The sequence below is a fragment of the Pholcus phalangioides genome, unplaced genomic scaffold (genome assembly GCF_987345545.1).
Source record: "Pholcus phalangioides strain wild (caught in Gottingen) unplaced genomic scaffold, Ppha-v1.0 ptg000022l_1, whole genome shotgun sequence".
Taxonomy (NCBI): Eukaryota; Metazoa; Arthropoda; class Arachnida; order Araneae; family Pholcidae; genus Pholcus; species Pholcus phalangioides.
Genome location: NW_028301615.1, coordinates 37780384 through 37802437, shown reverse-complemented (window position 1 = coordinate 37802437; position 22054 = coordinate 37780384). Strand labels below are relative to the sequence as shown.

General features: G+C 38.5%; 1 protein-coding gene across 2 annotated transcripts in view; it reads left to right on the top strand.

The window, feature by feature from the left end:
- Nucleotides 1–22054, top strand: part of LOC149070377 (poly(A)-specific ribonuclease PARN-like) — a 205844-nt gene that overhangs the window by 41117 nt on the left and 142673 nt on the right. For both annotated transcript variants that reach the window (XM_089249733.1, XM_089249734.1), the window contains one exon: nt 1775–1858. In XM_089249733.1, the coding sequence (XP_089105859.1) occupies nt 1775–1858 (84 nt within the window). The remainder of the gene's footprint in view (nt 1–1774; nt 1859–22054) is intronic.

The following is a 22054-nucleotide window of genomic DNA, read 5'->3' as shown; positions in this document are numbered from 1 at the left end:
CTGGAGGGGGGTTTCGAATATTTCTCTCGTCCAGAACGAATTTGCTGCCATCTGTTGTAAAAATACATGATCAAATATTTAACATAAAGATGTCATCTCTATAGATTAAATTAAAAAATAATGATGATTTCGAAAATTTGAAAATAATTTTTGTTTAATGAATTTTTATTATTTAATTTTTAACCCTTAGAATTCCCTACGAATGCCAAGAATCTTCTCCAGTATTTCCATAATTCATAATTTATCTCCTCTTCAACTTCGATTAAAATATCATATAATCGATATTTACAACTTGGACGAGAAATAGAGAAATCTTATATTTCTTCTAGATGACTTACATAAGTTTATAATATGTTGTGTATTCTTTTTTCCCCTGTGGCGTCATCTCTCGCCCCCCCCCCCTTATGTGGGTGGCAGAGGCAAAAAAAGGGGACAAGCGAACTGTTTCCCTTGCGTGACCTACTTCTTGCTCAGTGTGTTGCTCTCGCGCAAGTGAGAAAAAAGTTTCCCCTTTTTTATTGAATAAATTTATTTAAGTGAATAAATTTTTATTCTTTAAAAAATATATCATATAATGTGGCTCTGATCACAGTATTCTTAAGTTCTACCTGATCATCTTCATCCATCGTTACGAAAGCTATGAGCTTTAAAAAAAGCACCTCTCTGAATGCCAGATAAATAAAAAATTATTACTATTATACTCCCGCGCGTTGTGCGTCTGTCTCTCTCCGTGGATTTGAGTAGACTGAAGCGCGCATGCGCTAACTGCGCTCATCTCCGTAAAAATTATCCAATGAGCGCCTACTTGCCATTCATCGTGTGGACAGTTTCAAGAAGAATCGGTAAGTTAAAATTAAGTTGCCCACTAAAGCGCTTGCCTCGTGTAAACAGGCCTTTACTTGCTCGCAAGTCTTTTCCCTACTTCTTTTGAAATCCCAGACTACCCTTATGTGTAATTTTTTTCCCCTAGTCATTCGGTTTAGTTATCTATTTTAGTCAAATGGCTTGTATGTTGCATTGAGTTGATGGCTATCTTCATTGGAAGAGCAACGCAAGTGATTTGATACTTGCGAGCATGGGAGCCACCACTATAAATAAATCTTTGCTAACTTTTCCAACACAACTCTGCCTCTTTTGAGGTAACAAAAGTAAGATGCTTTGCATCAGTCCGGGGTTGCGAGCAGCCTAATGCATGGCTGTACTCATACCTTTTGTACCTAGAATAAGTTACAGGAGTTTCTTAAGCATCGAATACAAGCCATCACTGCCAAATTAAAGGACATTATAGTCCAACCATTCAGTATGTATTTTGATATTGCTAGATATATTCTAATGCTATTCACACAATAAGGGTATAGTTTTAAATTTTGGTGTGTGGTTGTTCTGAGTTTAGAAGGAGGGCTTATCAAATTCTTGGTAACCAAAAAGAGAAATCAGTATTGGTGCCTAAATTTTTCTATGTTAGATTGCTAATTTTAAAAGTCTGATGATTTGGTCTGATTTTCAGAATTTTTATCTGCAGCATGCTGACATGTAAAGAGGTAACCAACATCTGGGGGGGGGGGAGAAAAAAAAGTATAATGTTCTGAATTGGACCATTTTACTTGTAAAAAAAAGCTTGTCTTCTAAGAAACTGTGCCAGTACTTAAATTTTTCCATTTGTCAAACTTTGATAATAGTGAATATGTTATTGATACTGACTGTGTTTCTCTCTCTCATTCTAAATACAGTCTTGAATTATTTTTTAATGGTGAGCTTTGCCTTTTGTTTGTAGATGTAAAAACAACCATGCCTTTGGCTCTCGATATTATAAAAAAGAGCGATTTTCTCTGCATAGATACAGAGTTCACTGGTCTAGGTAAGCATTTTTACTTTTTTTTCTGAAAGTTAGGATTCTTGGTTCTTTTAAATTCCTATTCATAGATCCAATTCAAAATTTCAAGTAAAAAATGCTTCTTTGTTTTCTACGATGTTCCATAAATGGGTCATTGGTACTTGGGGGGGAAGTAAAAGTTGAAACTGATGCTACCTATTTTTTAAGTTGTACTTGAATGAAGATATTTCGGAGTATAAGGAATATACGCTATAATAAGAAATTTTCTACTTTATATCACCAATTCACAGATAGTTTGTGATTTATTTATAATGTCCGTGATGAGATAGAAACACCTTTGATGAATCCATTTTTGTAAGCTAAGATATTCAATGTTTTTCTGGCGCACAGCACACCATTCTTACATTGTAGACACAATATATATTTAATATCCATCAGTTGATCTGACTTCTATTCCAGTTACAGCAGAGCATTGGATGAATTTCAAATACTCCTTTATTTGCAGAAGACATGCTAACTAGTCTACATTAAAAAATTCAAAAATGCTCTCACCCGACCTGTTTCTCGTAATTCTTTATGTATAGTCCAACATATCATAAATAGCATGTTCAAAGCATTGATGAGCAACTTCTAGCACCATTTATTAATTTTTAGTTGTGTCTATAACTATATCTATATTATATGTAGTGATGTACTATTATGTACAAAAATTATGTCATCTACTACCTATAAATATCCTGTAACCCTTTTTTGTAAACCCCCAGAAATACCGCCAAGTTTTGCACATTTGGTGACAGCTATAAATTATCGGTATCATGATGCCAAACGAGAATTGTAAAGATAATATGAGAAGATAGTAAAAAAATCTAAGGTCTGTTTTGTTTTGGCCTTTACAAGGTGGTGCTACCGGAAGAGAACTAATGCAGTTGTTGTATCAAGAAGATGAAAACTTATCTGTAGACCACTCTCGCTATTTTCAAGTTTTGTTTTGTCAAGATATCTACTTGTAAAATACACTCATGTCCATAAATTGAGGATAATGCCAGCTCCGGCAAATAAAGGTTCAGAAACAAAAAAAACGTTACTTATTCATAAAGCTCATTTATTATACAAATACAAATACAATGCCACAACAGGCAAATTGCCCAACGATGTGGCTGACTTAAGAACATCATGGATCCCTGAGCCCCTACCTACTACTGCTACACCACACATACCCCCCCCCCCCCCCGCGGAACCCCCCAACGAATCGGTACGTGTAGTGCAACCTGACGTAAAGTTTGTTTCTGTGTAATGCTTGTTATGTGTAGTGCTATCATATGCCCCCAGTTTTTACTAACTATGAGTGAAGTGTTATGGTTGAATGATTTACTGTTGTAGGACTGTTGCTCTCTGTGGCGAGACTTTTTAACGGGGAGATCGGCTCGCATTTGCGCCTTGAAGTTGGGAACCACAGAAAACCAACTTCAGCCGACCACCACTGTGGGGTTCGAACCCGGATCCTCGCATCACGAGTCCGGCACTATAACCACTCGACCACCACAGCGGCAAACAAAAGATAAACAAAAGATAAAGAACAAAAACGATGGTGTATGTATGATACCATTCATAAAAACTACAATTTTTGCTCCCTGGAGCAATTGTAAAAAATATCTTCTTTACAAAAACTTACTATTACATGGTTGGTATGATGGTTAATACATTGTATGTCTCCCATGCGATGAAATACAGTCCGTACAACGCCTAGGCATGCTGAGTATCAAATTATCGATCTGATCTTGGGGAAAATCACTCCACTCAGCAAGCAATGCTCTCCGAAGTTCCGTTACATATGTAGGAGGTGGTTGACGGGCTGCAACTCGTCTGCCAAGCATGTCCCACACATGCTCTATTGGATTCAAGTCAGGTGAGAATGCTAGCCATTCCATACGGGTTATATCCTCAGATTCAAGGCATTCGTTTACGATGTTTGCTCTGTGGGGACGGGCGTTGTCATCCATAAACACAAATTCTGCACCCATAAACAAACGTACATGTTGTTCCAGAATGATGTTCCAATAAATTTGGGCTTTCCTGGTTCTGGTTTGAACATGCAGATCTGTTCTGGAACCCAGTATAACGCACCACTGTAACGGTGTCGTTCAATGATGTTGTCTTGGTGGTAACAGGTACCCAGGGGCGTCGGAAGTATTTTCGACCAGTGGGTGCTCACACAGGCGTTAACCGGGGGGGGACCCCCTCCCCCTTGAAGGATATCAAAAATTAGAAACGTATTTGTAAAAATAAATATTTAAGAAAAAAACAAATATATTTTTATATAAATTCTGTATATCATGGGTGGCTTGAGCCTCGGGGCAAAAGTCTCACCATGCGAGATGACATTGGTTACGTGTCACTTTGGTGTATAAGCCTCATCAGTGAAGCGATCCCGAAAATTCTCAACTAGCTAGATAAAATGCATAAAAAATTAGTTTTCACTATAGTTCGAGTGTTTTTACAGACACGAAACACATTCTTTCTTTCTCTAAACTTTTCTGCAATTGTATTTCTCTTTACTCTTGATGTAATACTTTTCCTTATAGCAGTGCTCTTTGCCGGTGGCACAGCCCAAGAGACATCCCTGTTTATATGCTGCTACAATATATATCTCTCATCATCTATTTACTACTCTTCAGCTCCAGTACTTAATAAATTAATTTTTTTATTTTTTATTTCCCGTGATAAGATACTTTAGTAATAATTTCTAAGAATTCATTATTGGATTCTTATATAAACAAGTCATAGTTTTTTCTTTATAATTATTTTTGCTACGAGTCTAATCTATAAAAATATTTTATTACGTAAATCTTTGAATTTATACAAAATGCTTTCAATGCATGCTTACTTGCATGTAATTATGATAGGGTAAGGTAATTAACCAGTCAGGTGACCAATTAATTTCTTCCTTTTCCCTTTTTCTCCTTATTTAAAGTTTGAAGCTAATAAAATGAATTTTCCTGATTAAAATTTTTTATGAATATATTTAAACTGACTTCCTCATTTTTTTAAATCACCAACCAAAAAATTATGAGAATTTAAATAATTACTAATTAATTTTCAAAAATTGAAATAATTAGATTAAATATTGGTGCGACGGCGTATGCAGTCGTAACCACCTGACTGGTTAAGGTAGATGGATACTTTCGGAATAACATACAATAATTAAAACCTGGAAGTGTTGACTGTGAAGAGGTCAACTAACTAATCATAACCAATTGAATTAGTATTTAGTCATGCCAGAGCACTGGTTATAGATTTTTCCTACAATCCTATGAGAGGGGGGGGGGGCGCGGAACAACAATTAAAATTTTTTTTTTTCAGTATGCGATAGGCAATGGCTGCTCAAATGAGGTGTGACTCACGCAGACCCATGGAGCCACAGAGGAGGCATCACATCAGGGTAAAGGAAAAAAATAATTAGAGAAAAGTTCGAAAATTTTTCCTAAGGGTGCCACAAGAAAGAGGTTTGACTGTTCTAGCAATTTCCACGCAGTCAGATGCACCAACTTCAGCACCCTAACTAGCTCTTAGGCACCGAATACATCAGTAATTTATCATCATGAAAATTTATACCGCAGTAAAATATTTCATTTCATACTTTGAACAGGGCTGTAACTGGGGGGGGGGGGGGGGGGGGGGGAGAGAGACTCCTGGGTGGCAGTTTTAGGTGGGAACAAAGAACACCATTACAAAATTATCGAATTTAAAAGTTGTGGGGGTGGCAAAAATAATGTTTGCCACGGCCCTGCTATGAATAGTGATAAAAAAATTTAAATACATATAAGGAAATCGTCGGGAAAAATGAATTTCACATGCAATATAGAATTCTTTGCATTTTACTTAACCTTTGCTATAATGAAAATTAGAATACACAAACTCACCATGATGTATTTTCATCGAAGAAAAACTTTTCTTACACACTCAAGCACAACAGTTTGAACTGTAAGTCTGTCGATTCAAATCTGGTAATTAAGAGCAATAACACTCTGCCGTTAAGTTTCGAAACAAGATCCTACGAGAAACAGTTTCTGCACGAAAAATCTACAAAGATATTGCTAATAAGTTTCATTCAACAACGAATTACATGAATCGCCACTATCTAGTGAATTCGCCTGTTGGAAAATCCAAATATGAAATGCCTAGATCTTCGATAGAGTAATTATGTTTGTACTTCATCTTCACTGTTTACACCAATTGTTCTCAAAGTGTGCATCGTGGTTGCTAGGGGCACCGTGCTGAGCTGTCGATATTGATGTGTGGCAATAATTCTGGCCAGCAGTAAACATACTGTACGTTTACTTGCTATCTAACATGCAGAAAAAGAAGACGACTACTGCAATTAGTGCAATGCGGTTGCTGTAGGCACAACCATGCTAATAACATACAATCACAATAAAGAATTGGCCATTGGCAAAATCGGACAACCAAAAAAATCTTCTCACAAGCTTCTACAGCTAGTTGTCGGCAAACTTCACTGATCTTTTAATAGCATTTTTAGCGTTGGGGAAAATAAAAGAACTTCGTAAAAAAAAAGAAAGAGGAATATCAATGGTTTCAAAATCTTCTTTGCTTCCTTGGAGTTACCTCCCCCATACCCATGGCCCCCACATGCTACTGTCGGGTCCCCCCCCCCCCCCCCCCGAAATTTTTTGTGCACCTTCTTTGAAAAAAGATTATGGTGTATTTTTTCAGTAAAAAGAAAAAAACCTTTTTCGGGAAGAAAAGAATGTTAAATGGCCCCCCCCCCCATGAAAACATCCTGCATACGATACGGCCATGGCCCCCCCCCCCCATGTTAGTGCCGATCCCCCCAGACCAGGATTTTTTGCGGGCCCCCTTCACATCAGGATACCACTACCCCCTCCCCCCATCCCATCCCTACTCTCCATCCTTTATTCTTTTCCAGGAGAAGATAATATAGTGAAATAAAATTTAAAAAAAAAATAGTGTACATCAAGGCTTGACAAATCGAGAAAATATTTAGACACCAGTGGAATTTCTTAGGAGCTAAGCATGATTTTTACTCGTGAAAAAAATTCCTAAATACTTTTTACATTTCAGGCACTTTATTTCCTTTTCATATGTTGAAAACACTGGAATGAAATCAGAAAACTTTTTCTGTTATCCTTTGACTCTAATTCAACAATCACACGCATAAAATTTCAGGTGCCAGTTCCGATTTTCTAGTCACCATGGTAATCTGCCACCTGGGATTTGTCAAGTCCTGGTTTAACTCTATAATGCCCAGATCGCCCGAAGTCGGCCGAGTAGGTTAATACCCATAACCGCCTCAAGTTGGCCCAGCTAGGGGGTATGGGTATGTTTTGGTGGGCTTTTGTCACCAACGGGAAAGAAGATGAAAGCTCTTGTCAGAGGCGGGAACGGAAAAGACAACTGCAACGCCCTATCAATGGGATTTTAAAAGCTGATGTACTAGAATGTTTCTTGAGAATGGACTAAGGGTACTCCATGCATTTTACAAAGAGATAATACTGTGAGGAAAGGGGTGTTTTCAGTAGAATTATCTCCCGAAAATCCATTGAAATGAAAGTTTGAATGCCAATGCAAAGGGTGACATGAATAGAAACTCATGGAGAAAGGGTGGGGAGAGGGAAAGTGGCCGAAATTTGGAAGAGTCCACTTCGAACACAAAAAACTTGGTATTTTCACGACCCTCCCATGTTTTCTATCTGGGCGTTAAAGAGTTAAATATGTTTAGGTTTACTTACGAAACAAAATATATGATAAGTGACATATTTTATTACGATTATTCATTGCTATATTCCATTAAGGCACATTTTTCGTGACGATGCCAATAAATGTTTTTAAGAACTAGAATGTGTGCGCAATGATGTATAATATGTCAAAATTATAAATAATGCGATACTATTTCAAAATTATGAATAATGCGATACTATTTCAAAATTATGAATAATGCGATACTATTTCAAAATTATGAATAATGCGACGTTTTCAAGATTATAAATGATGTAACACAAGAGTAATATAAAATATATACACAGTATTTATAGCATAATTATTAAATTTATATCCTAATCAAAATTTAAAGATTATAAATAATGCAACAAGTAATACGAAAAATATATACAGTATTTATGCACATATAAATTAAATTCATATCATATTGTGCTTTCTAACTTTTGCGGTTGCAAACTTATCGATCACATCAGAAAAATCTATATGCCTAGCAAATTCATTTTCGATGCACATTATCGCCAAGTTGTTGAGTCGTTCTTGACTTGTTGTGCTTCTTTGCCACGTTTTCAATGCATTTCCCAACTTGCTGAATGACCTTTCAGCTGAAGAAACAGTAACTGGCACTGTGCAAAACAGTTTAATTGCAAAGCAGATATTAGGGAAAATTCCTTGCAGTTTTTTATCGTATATTGAATTCAATAAATTAATTGAGCTTTTTTCATGTGTGCCAAAAACTGCATTGTAGATATTTTTCAAGTGTAGAATTTCATTTAATAGATCTTCTGAGAAATCTTTTCCGAATGTGTTAATCAGTCTTGCCACTTTGGTGGAGAGCTGGTTTTCGTCCAGTTTGGTAAAGTTTAAGATTGGTGAAAATATGTCGTATACAATCTCAGCTGTTTCGAATCGGGTTATCAAATCATTGATAATGAAGTCCAGTACTGGAAATACAACCGAAACTCTAAAGTCTTGCTCAGTGTTAGCTTTTTGACTGTCGGGAAATTTTCAATCCTACAGCCTCAGCAACTGTTTTTGCTTCTTGGAGTATATTCGCCCATGAATCTCGTAAATGCTGCATCTCTTGCACCAAATCTCTTATGAGCAAAATTTCAACATCAAGAGATATTCCTTCGCTTTGCATAACTACGTTTTTTTGGTCAATAGTGGCTAGTATTTTGTGCCAAAAAACAGTCATCAGCAAACCTTTAAAAGATTTGAAATACTTATTCACACCTTTAGCTATATTGAGTGCAGAAGGTGTTAAACTCGTTGCCATCTCCCCTAAAAGAACGCATAACACATTAAGAATGCCGGGATAATGCTTAACAATTGGACACACAGCTTGAATCCTCTCACTCCACCTTGTTTCAGACAGACTTTGAAGAGACAACGGCACATGCTTTTTTAGTGCTTCCCAGCGTGCAGGACTGTGAGCAAACAATGTGTAGAAGCTTTCAACATTTCCAAAAAATGTTAGAATATCTGGATTGATTTTTTCAGCATTCACTCCTACGCAATTCAATGAATGTGCTCCGCATGGAGAGAACAAGGCATATTTGTTCATTTTTAAGATACAAGACTTGACACCCTTTATTTTGCCGCGCATATTTGCGCCATTGTCGTAACCCTGTGAACGGCAATCTTCAAGAGGTATATTGTGCATTTCTAGAGTTTCAAGAATTTTTTCTGTTATTTTTTCTCCACTTGCCGCACTGAAGTTCATAAATTGTATAAAACGTTCATTTACTTCGAATTCTTTTGAAACAGGGTTTTGGAATATATATCTCAGAATTAGAACATTCTGTTCATTGCGAGAGATATCTGTAGTTGAATCCACTATTATTCCATAGAAAATTGCATGTCGTCTTTGATTTAGTATCGTTTGGAGCACCTTTTCCGCACAAAGGCCAATAAACTCATTTTGCGAATACCATGACAAATAATATGCATGTCCTTTCATATTTTTACCTTCCATCTGATTTTTTTTAACTTTAGCAAGATGTTCTCGTGTCACTTCATAATATTTTCCTATCAATTCCAATACCCCCAAAAAATTCCCATTATGAACATCTCCAATCTTGGTGTTCTCTCCTTGAAAAGCGAGACCTCTAGATGATAAAAAAATTTTCACGTCTAAAATTCGTTGTAGAAATGCTCTCCACTTTGTTATTTCACTCTGAAATTGCAACTGAATATTTTTATCGATTCCAGGTCCATTTAGTGTGTGGCGTCATCTCTCGCCCCCTTACGCGCACCTCCTGATGTGTGGGAGGCAGAGGCGAAAAAAGGGGACAAGCGAACTGTTTTCCCTTGCGTGACCTACTTTTTTCTCAGAGTGTGTTGCTCTCGCGCAAGTGTATAGTTTCTCCTTTTTGTAATGTGAAATTAATATTGTTAACCGATGTAAATAGTTTTCTAAAATTAAATGAACTTAAATATGATCAACCGTTTCATCAATTGGAGTCGGAATACATATCATCCACAATGTGTGCCATTTCTCTGCAGTGGTGAACTCGGATTACAACAGACAACGCAACAGCACAGTAAGTGACTTTTGAAGGTTTCTCATCTCGTTTCTAAAACCACGCTAGTTTCGTTGACGCATACTAAACTTTCGATGCCGAATACAGAGGAACTTTCAAGAGTGGCAGTTAAGCCACCTCCGTTATGGCGTGATAATATTGAGCTATGGTTCTCGAATTTAGAATCGCAATTTTCTATCGCGTCCATTACGTCATCTGAAACTAAATTCCATTATGTCGTCACCTCCCTCGATAGTGAACTCTCGACGTACGTCGCTGATATCATCACTAATCCTGCGTGGGATGATCCTTATGCGGTAATAAAAGCACGTTTGATCAGTCAATTCGCAGAATCGGAAACTGCTCGTATTCGCACTCTACTTTCCGATATGACATTAGGTGACCAGAAACCTTCACAGTTGCTACATAAAATGACCCAACTGGCTTCTAAGAGACTCTCCGATGATGTTCTCAAAATGCTTTGGCTACAACGCCTGCCAGTAACAGCACAACAGATTCTGTCAGCGAGTACCGACAAATTAGATGGCTTGGCAACTGTGGCTGATAAAATTGCGGAAGTCTCACAAATGACACCTTCTGTTTCTTCTATCCATAAAGATTCTGATGATAGAATTAGTAAATTGGAAGCTCGCATTGTGGATTTAACTGAAATGGTTAAAAAACTTTCGCATGGTATTAGATCGCGATCTAGGGAGCGCAACCAACGCGCAAAATCACCATCGCGGAAAAAATTTACAAAATGCTGGTTTCACTACAAATTTGGAGATAAAGCTCATAGGTGCATTCCACCATGTGATTTCCAGGGAAACTAGTCAGCTCGCAGCTTTATGCGACGAAATCTGCGGGTGAGACTCATAGTCGCTTATTCATTAAAGATCAAAATTCAGGTCTCAAATTTTTGGTCGACAGCGGCGCTACAGTTTCGGTTCTTCCTGCTACTGGAAATCTCAAACCTGCTTCCAATAAAAATGTTACGTTATTCGCAGCAAACGGTTCGGAAATTAACACCTATGGAACGCGCGTATTGAACTTAGATTTAGGATTTCCACAAAAATTTCGGTGGAGTTTCATTATTGCTGATGTATCAAGACCCATTTTGGGAGCGGATTTTCTCGAACGTTACGGACTTCTACTCGACATCAAAAATAATCTGTTGATTGATCGCATTAGTTCAGACAGCGTTCGTGGTAAACACACATCCCATCCTAGCACGGGCATAACAGCAATAACTGGTAACACGAAATATCACGCGTTACTATCAAAGTTTCCTAATCTAACTAATTCTTCTACCAATGTTGTTCCGAAGGATAATGCTACCACACATTGCATCACAACTCAAGGTCCTCCAATTTTTTCACGAGTTCGTAGACTGCCACCTGATAAATTAACAGCAGTTAAGAGAGAATTTGAGGAATTGGTGGATCAAGGAATTTGTCGCCCTTCTAAAAGCTCGTGGTGCAGTCCAATTCACTTGGTACCAAAAAATAACAGTGAATGGCGAATATGCGGTGACTACCGACGATTAAATGCCATTACAGAACCTGACAGGTATCCAATACCCCATATTCAGGATTTTGCAGCTGAACTACACGGCAAATCAATTTTCAGTAAAATTGATTTAAAACGTGCATATCATCAAATTCCGGTAGAACCTTGCGACATTCCTAAAACAGCTGTCATAACACCCGTAGGTTTATTTGAGTATTTATACATGCCTTTTGGGTTACGGAATGCTGGACAAACTTTTCAAAGATTCATACATGAAACTTTGAGAGGACTTCAATGTTTTGCATATCTCGACGACATTCTCGTCGCCTCTACCGACGCTGAAACTCACTTGTCTGATTTGGAAGCAGTTTTTACAAGGCTGAATGAAAAAGGTCTTATTTTAAATCTTGACAAGTGCATATTTGGTGTTCAAGAACTACCATTTCTGGGTTGCTTAATTTCAAAAGAGGGTATTAAACCCGCACCCGAAAAAGTCTTAGTTCTTACAAATTATCCAAAACCAACATCAGCTCGTGCATTACGACGTTTTTTAGCTATGGTTAACTTTTACCGCCGATTCATTCCCAAGGCAGCTTTGCAACAACTACATCTGTATGATCTCATTAAGGGTCGTAAAAAGAATGATTCTACCCCCCTTCAATGGACTGAGCAAACTAACAATGCTTTCGAAATCTGTAAGCAATCAATTGCAGACGCAGCCTTGTTAGCTCATCCACATCCAGATGGTAAACTGTCCTTACTCGTTGATGCATCCGATTTGGGTATTGGCGCAGTGTTGCAACAAAATGTTAATAATAAAGCAGAGCCATTAGGATTTTTTTCTCGTCGTTTAACACCTGCTGAGAGCAAATACAGCACATACGATAGAGAACTGTTAGCGGCATACTGTGCTCTAAAGCATTTCAGTTTCACTCTTGAAGGTAGACTGTTTACAATTTTTACAGATCATCGTCCGTTGACCTTTGCTATGCAGCAAAAGCATGATAAAAATTCTCCTCGTCAACAGCGACAATTAGACTTCATCAGTCAATTCACTACCGATATCCGTTTCATTTCTGGTGACAAGAACTGTGTGGCTGATGCATTTTCACGCTTAGAGCAAATAGAAATGCCCAGTGACATAGATTATGCAGAACTCGCTGAGGCACAGAAACTTGATGAAGAACTTCAGCACTTGCAAAATGATTCTTCATTGACTTTCAAACCAATAATTCTGACCTCTGGAACTCCACCATTGAATTGCGACGTCTCAACTGGACATGTACGCCCGTACGTTCCCAGAGACTTTCGGAAATCAGTGTTCCAGACCATTCACAATCTAGCTCACTCTGGTCCCCGACCAACTACTGCCGCAGTAAAGAAACGCTACATATGGAAGTCTTTGAAAAAGGACTGTTCACAGTGGTGTAAAGAATGCATGGAGTGCCAACGATCTAAAATCAGCCGTCACACTAAATCTCCAATGGGATCTTTTCCCTTACCTAGTGATAGATTTAGCCATGTGCATCTTGATATCGTTGGACCTCTACCTCCATCACAAGGATATTGCTACCTTCTCACCTGCATTGATCGTTTCACTCGCTGGCCAGAGGCTATTCCGTTGAAAGATCAATCAGCGCAAACAGTGGCCGAAAATTTCTTTTCAGGTTGGGTAGCCAGATTTGGTGTACCAAATGTCATCACGACAGATCAAGGTCGCAATTTCGAAAGTGATCTTTTCTCAGCTTTGGCCAAATTCATGGGAACGAAGAAGAATAGAACTACTGCCTACCATCCTTCAGCCAATGGGATGATCGAACGCTTCCATAGACAGCTGAAAGAAGCTCTAAAATGCAGTTTGACCTTTACCGAGAGATGGACCGAGAAATTACCAGCGGTCATGCTCGGCATTCGAACTGCACTCAAGGAAGACTTAAATACTTCCCCAGCTGAACTAGTATATGGTACTAATCTCCGCTTGCCTGGAGAGTTTTTTCTTTCTTTTTCAGGTCCGAAATCGCAGAAACAGACCCTACATAACCTGAGGGAGCACTTCCAACAGATTCGACCGAAACCTGCTTCAGATCACAGCTCGAAGTCAGTCTTCGTCCATGATGACCTACCCAAAGCTTCGCACGTTTTCGTCCGCCAGGATATGGTTCGGCGCCCACTGCAACAGCCATACGCTGGTCCATTCGCAGTTCTTGGGAGGAAGCCAAAATTTTTCCAGCTTCAGATGGGGTCAAGCAAGAAGTGGATCTCCATTGATCGATTGAAACCGGCCCATATGCTTCAAGAATCGCCTGCGACTCCAGCGAAGTCTGAACCAGTGAAGTCGCTCCGATCTGCCATTAAATCGTCCACAACTACAAGATCCGGTAGACGCGTATGTTTTCGCTTTCCACTACCATGAAGTTGTGGACTGGTGGGGGAGTCCTGTGGCGTCATCTCTCGCCCCCTTACGCGCACCTCCTGATGTGTGGGAGGCAGAGGCGAAAAAAGGGGACAAGCGAACTGTTTTCCCTTGCGTGACCTACTTTTTTCTCAGAGTGTGTTGCTCTCGCGCAAGTGTATAGTTTCTCCTTTTTGTAATGTGAAATTAATATTGTTAACCGATGTAAATAGTTTTCTAAAATTAAATGAACTTAAATATGATCAACCGTTTCATCAATTGGAGTCGGAATACATTTCATCCACAATGTGTGCCATTTCTCTGCAAGTGAATGCAAAAGAGATTTCCAGGCTAGAAATTGTTTCTTATGTTCACCACTTTTTTCGTGCTGAGGTAAAATGTCATACAACTTCTTCCAAGGTTTGTTTCTGGGTAAAAATCCTTCTTGGGCTAAATTGCTCAGCTTTTTATTTCTCGAGTCATTGAATATACGGCATGGTAGACAGTACAGAGATTCTTTTGAAGCACTCCATGCTAACCATTCCCGTGGAAAGAGTTCTCTCTGTCTTATGTCCTTCATTTTCGTTTAGAGTATGGAATCTTGAAATTCTCTGCCATTCACATCAAGAGGCAATTCTTTATATATCTCTTGAAATTCTTGAAACCCGATGGTTCGCACTATTTCCCGCCATTGTAAATCAGAGATCACTGGAGGCCAAGTACCAGGATCATCATATTTTAGCGCATCGCTATCCATAGACTCTCCAACACTAACGTCAACTGTATCGTGATTACGATTAGCTGCCTCTCTTTCCTCAGGGATTTTTTCTTCTGCTATTTCCTCAATTGAAACTGTTTCAACCACAGCAATCAACTCTTCTTTGACTTGTTTTTGAACAAATGAATCATTTTGTGGCTCTTTGTTTGCATCATCTTGAAAGTCACAACTATCATCATGACCTTCACAATAAGCACTAGTAGAAGTGATATGATTTTCGGATCTAAAAAAACTTGGTAATGGATTGACGACCTTGTGATATTTTTGACTCTCTTTCAGCCTGGAGTTTTCTCTTCTGAGCACCAGACTTATGTTTGTAATTCGAATCAGACATGACCCGCCTTTTTTTAGCAATTTTTCACCTGACAAAAAAATTATGCAAATTGAGTTTAACATGATCAAAATTAATTTTCCGTAATATAAAATATAGAATTTGTGCGGCAATAATATGCGTATAGTATCTTGTGATGCGGATCACGATTATTACAATACTCAAAAAATTCGGCACATTAATAAATTGATACCGAATCGTGCATTGAATTAAATGTAAAATGAACTTTCCACTTAAGGTTAAAAAATATATAATTTTCAGTGTTGTAGGCACTACTAGAAAATTGAATATGAGCATTTATTTTGGTAAACTTTTAAGGTAAACATTTTAAACTTTAAAGCATTTAAGGTAAACTTTTGGCAAAAGTTTACCTTAACTTTCTTAATTAACAGAATAATTAATCAGGTTAGGCGTGTATCTCCCCCTGTAAAGATGGGCTTGGCAAATCCAAGGTGTCTGGTCACCACGGCGACTAGAAGCAGGGCCGCAACTAGATGCTTGGTCAGCCGGGGAAAGTATGCATTTTGGCGGCCCCTCATAATGTTCAAAGAGAGATTAAAGAGTGAAATTTGGGCCCCGCTCTAGTACAGCGCCCAGGGCACCAGACCCGCCTGCACCACCACCCACCCACCCCCCCCCCCCAGTTGCGGCCCTGACTAGAAGATTGATATTGGTGCCTAAAATTTCTATATCTCATTGATAAGTGGAAGTCTATAAGTAACACAAAATTTTCTGATTTCATGACGTGTCCCTCCTATCATGAGAAGTGGGGTGATGAAGTCCAAGAAAAAGTTGGAAAAACATTATTTATAGGACCATAACATCCATATTTGTTATGGGCATCTTTTCCTCGGTTTACGGAAAATTCACCGCCAACAATTCACCGCCGGAAAATTCACCGACAACAATTCACCGCCATGCAATTCACCGCTAGGAAAATTCACCGACAAACAATTCACCGACCAACAATTCACCGCCATGCAATTCACCGCTAGGAAAATTCACCGCTAGGAAAATTCACCGACCAACAATTCACCGCCATGCAATTCACCGCTAGGAAAATTCACCGACCAACAATTCACCGCCATTCAATTCACCGCTAGGAAAATTCACCGACCAACAATTAACCGCCATTCAATTCACCGCTAGGAAAATTCACCGACCAACAATTCACCGCCGGAAAATTCACCGACGACAGTTCTATGCGAGTCAGTTAGCGAGGGAATGACCGATTGAGTTACTGAGTGAGTGACCCAGTGAGTAAGTGATTCAGTGAGTCAGTGAGCGAGTGAGTAAGTGATTCAGTGAGTCAGTGAGCGAGTGAGTTACTGATTCAATAAGCGAGTAAGTCAGTCCGTAAGTGAGTGAGCGATCTAGTGAGTGAGTGATCTATTGAGTGAGTAAGTGCCATATCCTAAAGATATGGCGGAAAGTTTAAATAATGACTTTATGATGACATCCATATTTATTGTGGGCATCTTTTTCTCGCTGGGCATTTTGCCTGTTGTGGCCTTGTATTTGTATAAATTACAAATTGCTGTTGCCCAATACAAGATCGTATATTCAACAAAATTCCATTAATTCGGTTTTACTCAGAAACTTCTAATGGAATGTTAAAAGGGATAATAACAGAATTAAAAGATAGTAAAGTAAGTGGATACGCGATAAATCAACCCCCTAAAAATGCTTAAAATCATCTCCTGTTATCACTTTGATATTATAAAAAGCATTGCTGACCAATGGATTTTTTTTATGCTGAACTAGCTGTTACCCGCGATTTCACGTGATGAACTTTCAGGAATCCCGCCTTAGTGCGTATCTATATGTACTCTATATTTACTATATACGTATATATATACTTCCTATGCAACGGAAATTAGTAACGATTTTTTTATTACGGGAGTCGGTGACGTTTTTTGAGTGATGAAAATCTGTTACGTTTTGGTGTTACGGAAGTCGGTTACGATTTTGGGGTCAAGTTTTCATTTAACTCTTGCATATATCGGGACCCATTTGACCCATCGGGACCAAGTTATGTGCATGTACCCAGAGGTTCCCACATCCTACAGCAGGTCCCCTAAGCTGAAATAGATGGCGGGCCCCTCTGTGCTTAATTTATAGTGTGAAAATATCACAAAGGATAAGAAACGTTCCGGCCCCTGTCAGCCCTGCCATCGTGGGGGTCATGCCGAGAGGTATGTATACGTAAAATATACATATATCACCAGTGCTCCCAACATACAGGGTCGGGGTACCCGGGAGATTGCACATACACCTTCATGGGGAAGTTAAAAGGTTTCATTTCCAGGGGTTCTTGATGGAACTCATTGTTTTCTTGCTGGTTTAACATTGACAAATTTGCGATAGCGGAAACCCAATGTATATCCAGTCTGGGGTCCCATAAAATTTGCGAATTCGGTCACGGGTAATTGCGTGGGGGGGGGGCTGGATTTTATTCGTTGGTAAAATGAATATTTGCAGTGGCCTTCACAGGGGATGCCCGATTAGCTTCCGAGTCAGGGGTCCCGTTCCATTTTGGGGGCACTGGATGAATCTCATTCTTTTCTGTTGTTTAACATTATAGAATTTTCAACAGCACAAGCCCGAGATAAATCCAGTGTCTGTGTGCCCCACTAAAAATCTGCGTATGGGGTCCCCGTTACTGGATGTGGGCCCTGGATTTTATTCGTTTTAAAATTGATAAAAATTAAAAATTTTCGTGGCCACTCACAGGGGGTATGTCCGACAAGCCTTCAGGTCGGGGCCCCATTTAAAAGTTGATAGGTTTCATTTCGTGTGCTCCTGGATGAATCTCATTGGTTTTTGTTGTTTAACATTGTAAAATTTACAACACATCGGTAGCCCGAGATAAATCCAGTCAGGGCACCCCCCCCCCTAAAATTCAACGAATTGGAGTTTGGGGACCCCCATGGGGAAGTTTTCTGGGGTTACTTGATAAATCACATTTGTTTTTTGTTGCTTTATTATTATAAAATTCGCTTCTTCTGTAAGCTGGTGCTTTCACGTGTCCCTTTCCATAGGACGCTGATAAAGTGGGACGAAATAAATAAGATATGTTGTGAAGAGAAAAGGGGGGGGGCAGAGCCCCCCTAGTACTGTATATAAAATAACATGTCATGACTGATTCATCATCGCCGAGCCAAAACCGCTGAAGCTGTAAATATATCAAATTTTGTGAATAGTTTTTTTCACGACGTAAAGACTCACTACTCACTAAGAAATGGTTTTTCCATATTCGACAACACCTAAGGGCGTCATAAGAGTGGGGGTCAACGTTGAAATCATGCCGAGCCGAAACAGCTGAAGCTATAAATATGACATTAGATCAATATTGTAATATAGACTCACTGAGAAGGGATTTTTCCAAATTCAACCCCCTAAGGGGGGTTTCAAAAGTTATATGGAGCAATCAGCACTGGGCCGAAGTCGCTTAAGCCATAAATATGAAATTTAGTTAGTATAATATTTTATAATGCAGATACACACTAAGACAGGATTTCTGAAACTTTATCACCCATGGGGGTTATGAGGTGAGAGTAATTTTGAGATTGCAAAATCCACGCGAGCGAAGCTACGGGTAAGAACTGGTAATAAAATGTAATAAAATATAATGCTTACTAAATTTCATATTTATGGCTTCAGTGATTTCGCTCAGTGATGATTACTCCATATAACCTTCGAACCCCCCCCCCCCTTTATTAGGGGGTTGAATTTTGACATTTGATTTACAGTCTTAGACTTAAAACGAACATTGGATTATGTTGATTTAAATATTCTAACAAATAAAAACACGTCTCAACAGGCGTATGAGGTAATGTACTATATTGGTTTAAAAACATATTACTACAACAGGAAAGAAGCTGCCATAATAAATGGTAAAATCAGCACATTTGAAATATAATGAATGGAGGGTCCTTTCGACCACAAGGATCGGCCCTTGGGTCATAATTATTTCTAGTTTATATTAATGATTTATGTAGAATGAAGTAGAACGGTAAAATAATTTCATTCGCAGATGACACAAGTCTATATGTTGAAGACGGGGGTGGATTTAGAGCTCGCTATTGGTAGGGGTGATTTTACAAATCTTTGAAAATCTAAGCATCGGTCACCACATGTCCTGCATTTTGTCTCGTATTTTCCGTGACAGTCCGGTTTTTCTGTTTTTTCTTCTCCATCCAGACTTTTTGAAAAATGTCACGGTTTTACTCGTTTATAGTCGAAGTTTTCTTGAATTTGTTGTTAAATTTTTTGTTGCAATATTACCATATAGAAGTTCCGAAAATTTCATAAAATATCGCATTTCGTTTGAGGGAAAATCTAAGGAGAACACCTACATCCAGCAGTGGATCGAAACTGGTTGTTGATGATGCCACACCTATTAAAACCAGTATTTTAAATACAGTTAAACTCGGTTATAACGACATCGAAGATTCCGCGGGATTTCGGCGTTATAACCGAGTCTGGCTGTATTGCTTTCACTTTTACAATATTGTTCTAGAGCTCTTTTAGTTATTTTCTAACATTTACCGGTGGTTATGTATAATCCCCCATTTCCTATTAGTTCGTTTTGTAGAGGCCATACAATATTATGTCCTACTACTGATGCTGGAAAAAAAATTAATGGAATAAAGTGAATATAAAGATAAGTTTAATTTTCTCCATCAGCAAAACTGGTAAAAGAAAGTCATAGCCTCATATTGTTTAAAGTTATATGCGTGAGTTCAAAAATCGTATGAAATTATCTCGTTTTAAACATCCAATTCTTGGACATAAAACCTCTTGGGTGACAAATAACATTTTCGAAAACTGAAACTCACGGAACCACAGCTTCAAAAAACGATATAAAACATGGCATTCTTTTTGGGCAATGTTAGAGGAGTATTTTAGAAGGATAATTTTCACACAGTTTTCATTACATACATATTTAATTGGTAATTTTCAATCAAAACCTACAATATTTAATTAGTAATATCTGACATAATTTTCAATCAAAACATACAGTATTTATTTAACAATTTTCGACATGATTTTCTTCCTTACATATTTATAATTAAAGGATTCCAATCTACTAAACTAGAAAAACAGATAACACGCAAATGTAAGAAAAAACGGGAGAAAAATATTCATTTCCCACAAATATTGATATCATAATTAAAATGATACGTTATGAGCTATACCTCTCAAATAGTCTTTAATGTCACATCCTTGATGATACGTATCAACTAAATTCTTTAATCTCTGCGCAGAGTCCCGGTATTTCTTTTTCCTAATGTGATGGTTTTGTCCACTTACAATTTGCTCCATCCGAAATTCATTCAAACTCTGTTCTCTTTTTATGGCACCGATGAACTTCCATATATCTGGGTGGTGAGCAGATAATTGCTGTTGGAACGCTCGATGCCATCCTTCTATAGAATTGTTGGTATTAGGGAAATCGTTACGCGCTCCTTGAAAGCAGTTCCAAATGTCGATGTCAAAGCGCGGCTGACGACGACCACCACGACGATGAGGACGCCCGATCCAAGTGTCTTCAAAGTAGTCAAGCACTTCTTGTGCTTCAGTTGGAAATAAATTGCTTCCGCATATCTCCTCGAAAGCATCAATTACCTTTGCTACGGGAACGAAAGCAAGTGCTGATAGTTGTCGCATTACTAACGCAAAATCCACCTCGGTTTCATATTTTTGTTTCAAGCCACTTGTAATTATCTTTCTGAATATACACTGACAAAAGTGGAAAAAACAGCCTCGGATTTGAACATTAGGCAGTTCAAATTGAATTGCCTTTATCATAGAGATTTCGAAATCAACCATTATAGATATGGGCATAATGGACGTCTCCAGTTCTTTTATTTTTTTCAATAGCCGAGCGTAAGATTTTACCTCCTTATCTGGAAGCAAAGCATATACCAATGGTATGGACACGTTTTCTTTTATTCCGTGTATCGTGTATAACTGAGAAAAAATCTCAGGCACAGTTTTAAATGTGCCATCTGCATACCAGTGTTCGGACTGACCCAGTATTTCCAAATTTTTCGTCGTGCTGAATATCAGTATACGATCGTCATTCGATCCGGAATCATAAATTAAAAAATTCTCACCTTTTTCGGTTTTCATGTAGTCCGGGGGCAAAACTATGCCCTTGCGACGACGAGGAATTGCTGGTGCACAATTGTTTCGTTGCCGCACATTTCTGATGGTCCTCTTCAAACTATCTATTGATGGTAGATTCGATGAAGTACTTTGACTTATTTCACTAGACACTGCAGATATTATTAAGTGGGGTGAATCACGTGTTTCGATTGCAGCTGCATGAATTTTGTTGATAAATATGCCTGCTTTGACTTTAGCAGCATCTCCACCATGGTTATGTTCATTTAACTCTCGGATGATGTCATCACCCTGCGTTCTCACGCGAGCTGGGCACTTGATTCTCTGGTATTCCTGGCATTTCCAAAATATTTTCTCCGCCGATTGTTTGTCTTTATAAAATAAATGTCCACCAACAATTAACTTTGGTTTGCGCTTTTCACTACTAGCAAATTCAAGAGGCATTTTTTACGTCCGAATCCAACGAAAAATCAAAAACTTGACTGGAATGAGCAAATCTGAGATAAATAGAATAAAAATATCAACTCCCTACAGTATTCAAGACCACGATCAGTTTGAAATGAACTCCCGACCAAAATGCGTCGTAGAAGGTGGTCTCATGGTCACGTGATTATTTTTTTTTTGTCCTGACTGTTACTGCTAATCAATCAAAATGTCACCGAAAGGAAACCAAAGAACATTCTTACAGGGGAGGGGGTACGAATCACCGCGGATGTATTCCGTGGACAGAAGGGGAAGGGGGAAGGGTAAATATCCACCTCCACACCCTCCACCTGTGCCAATAACACATTCTTTTTTA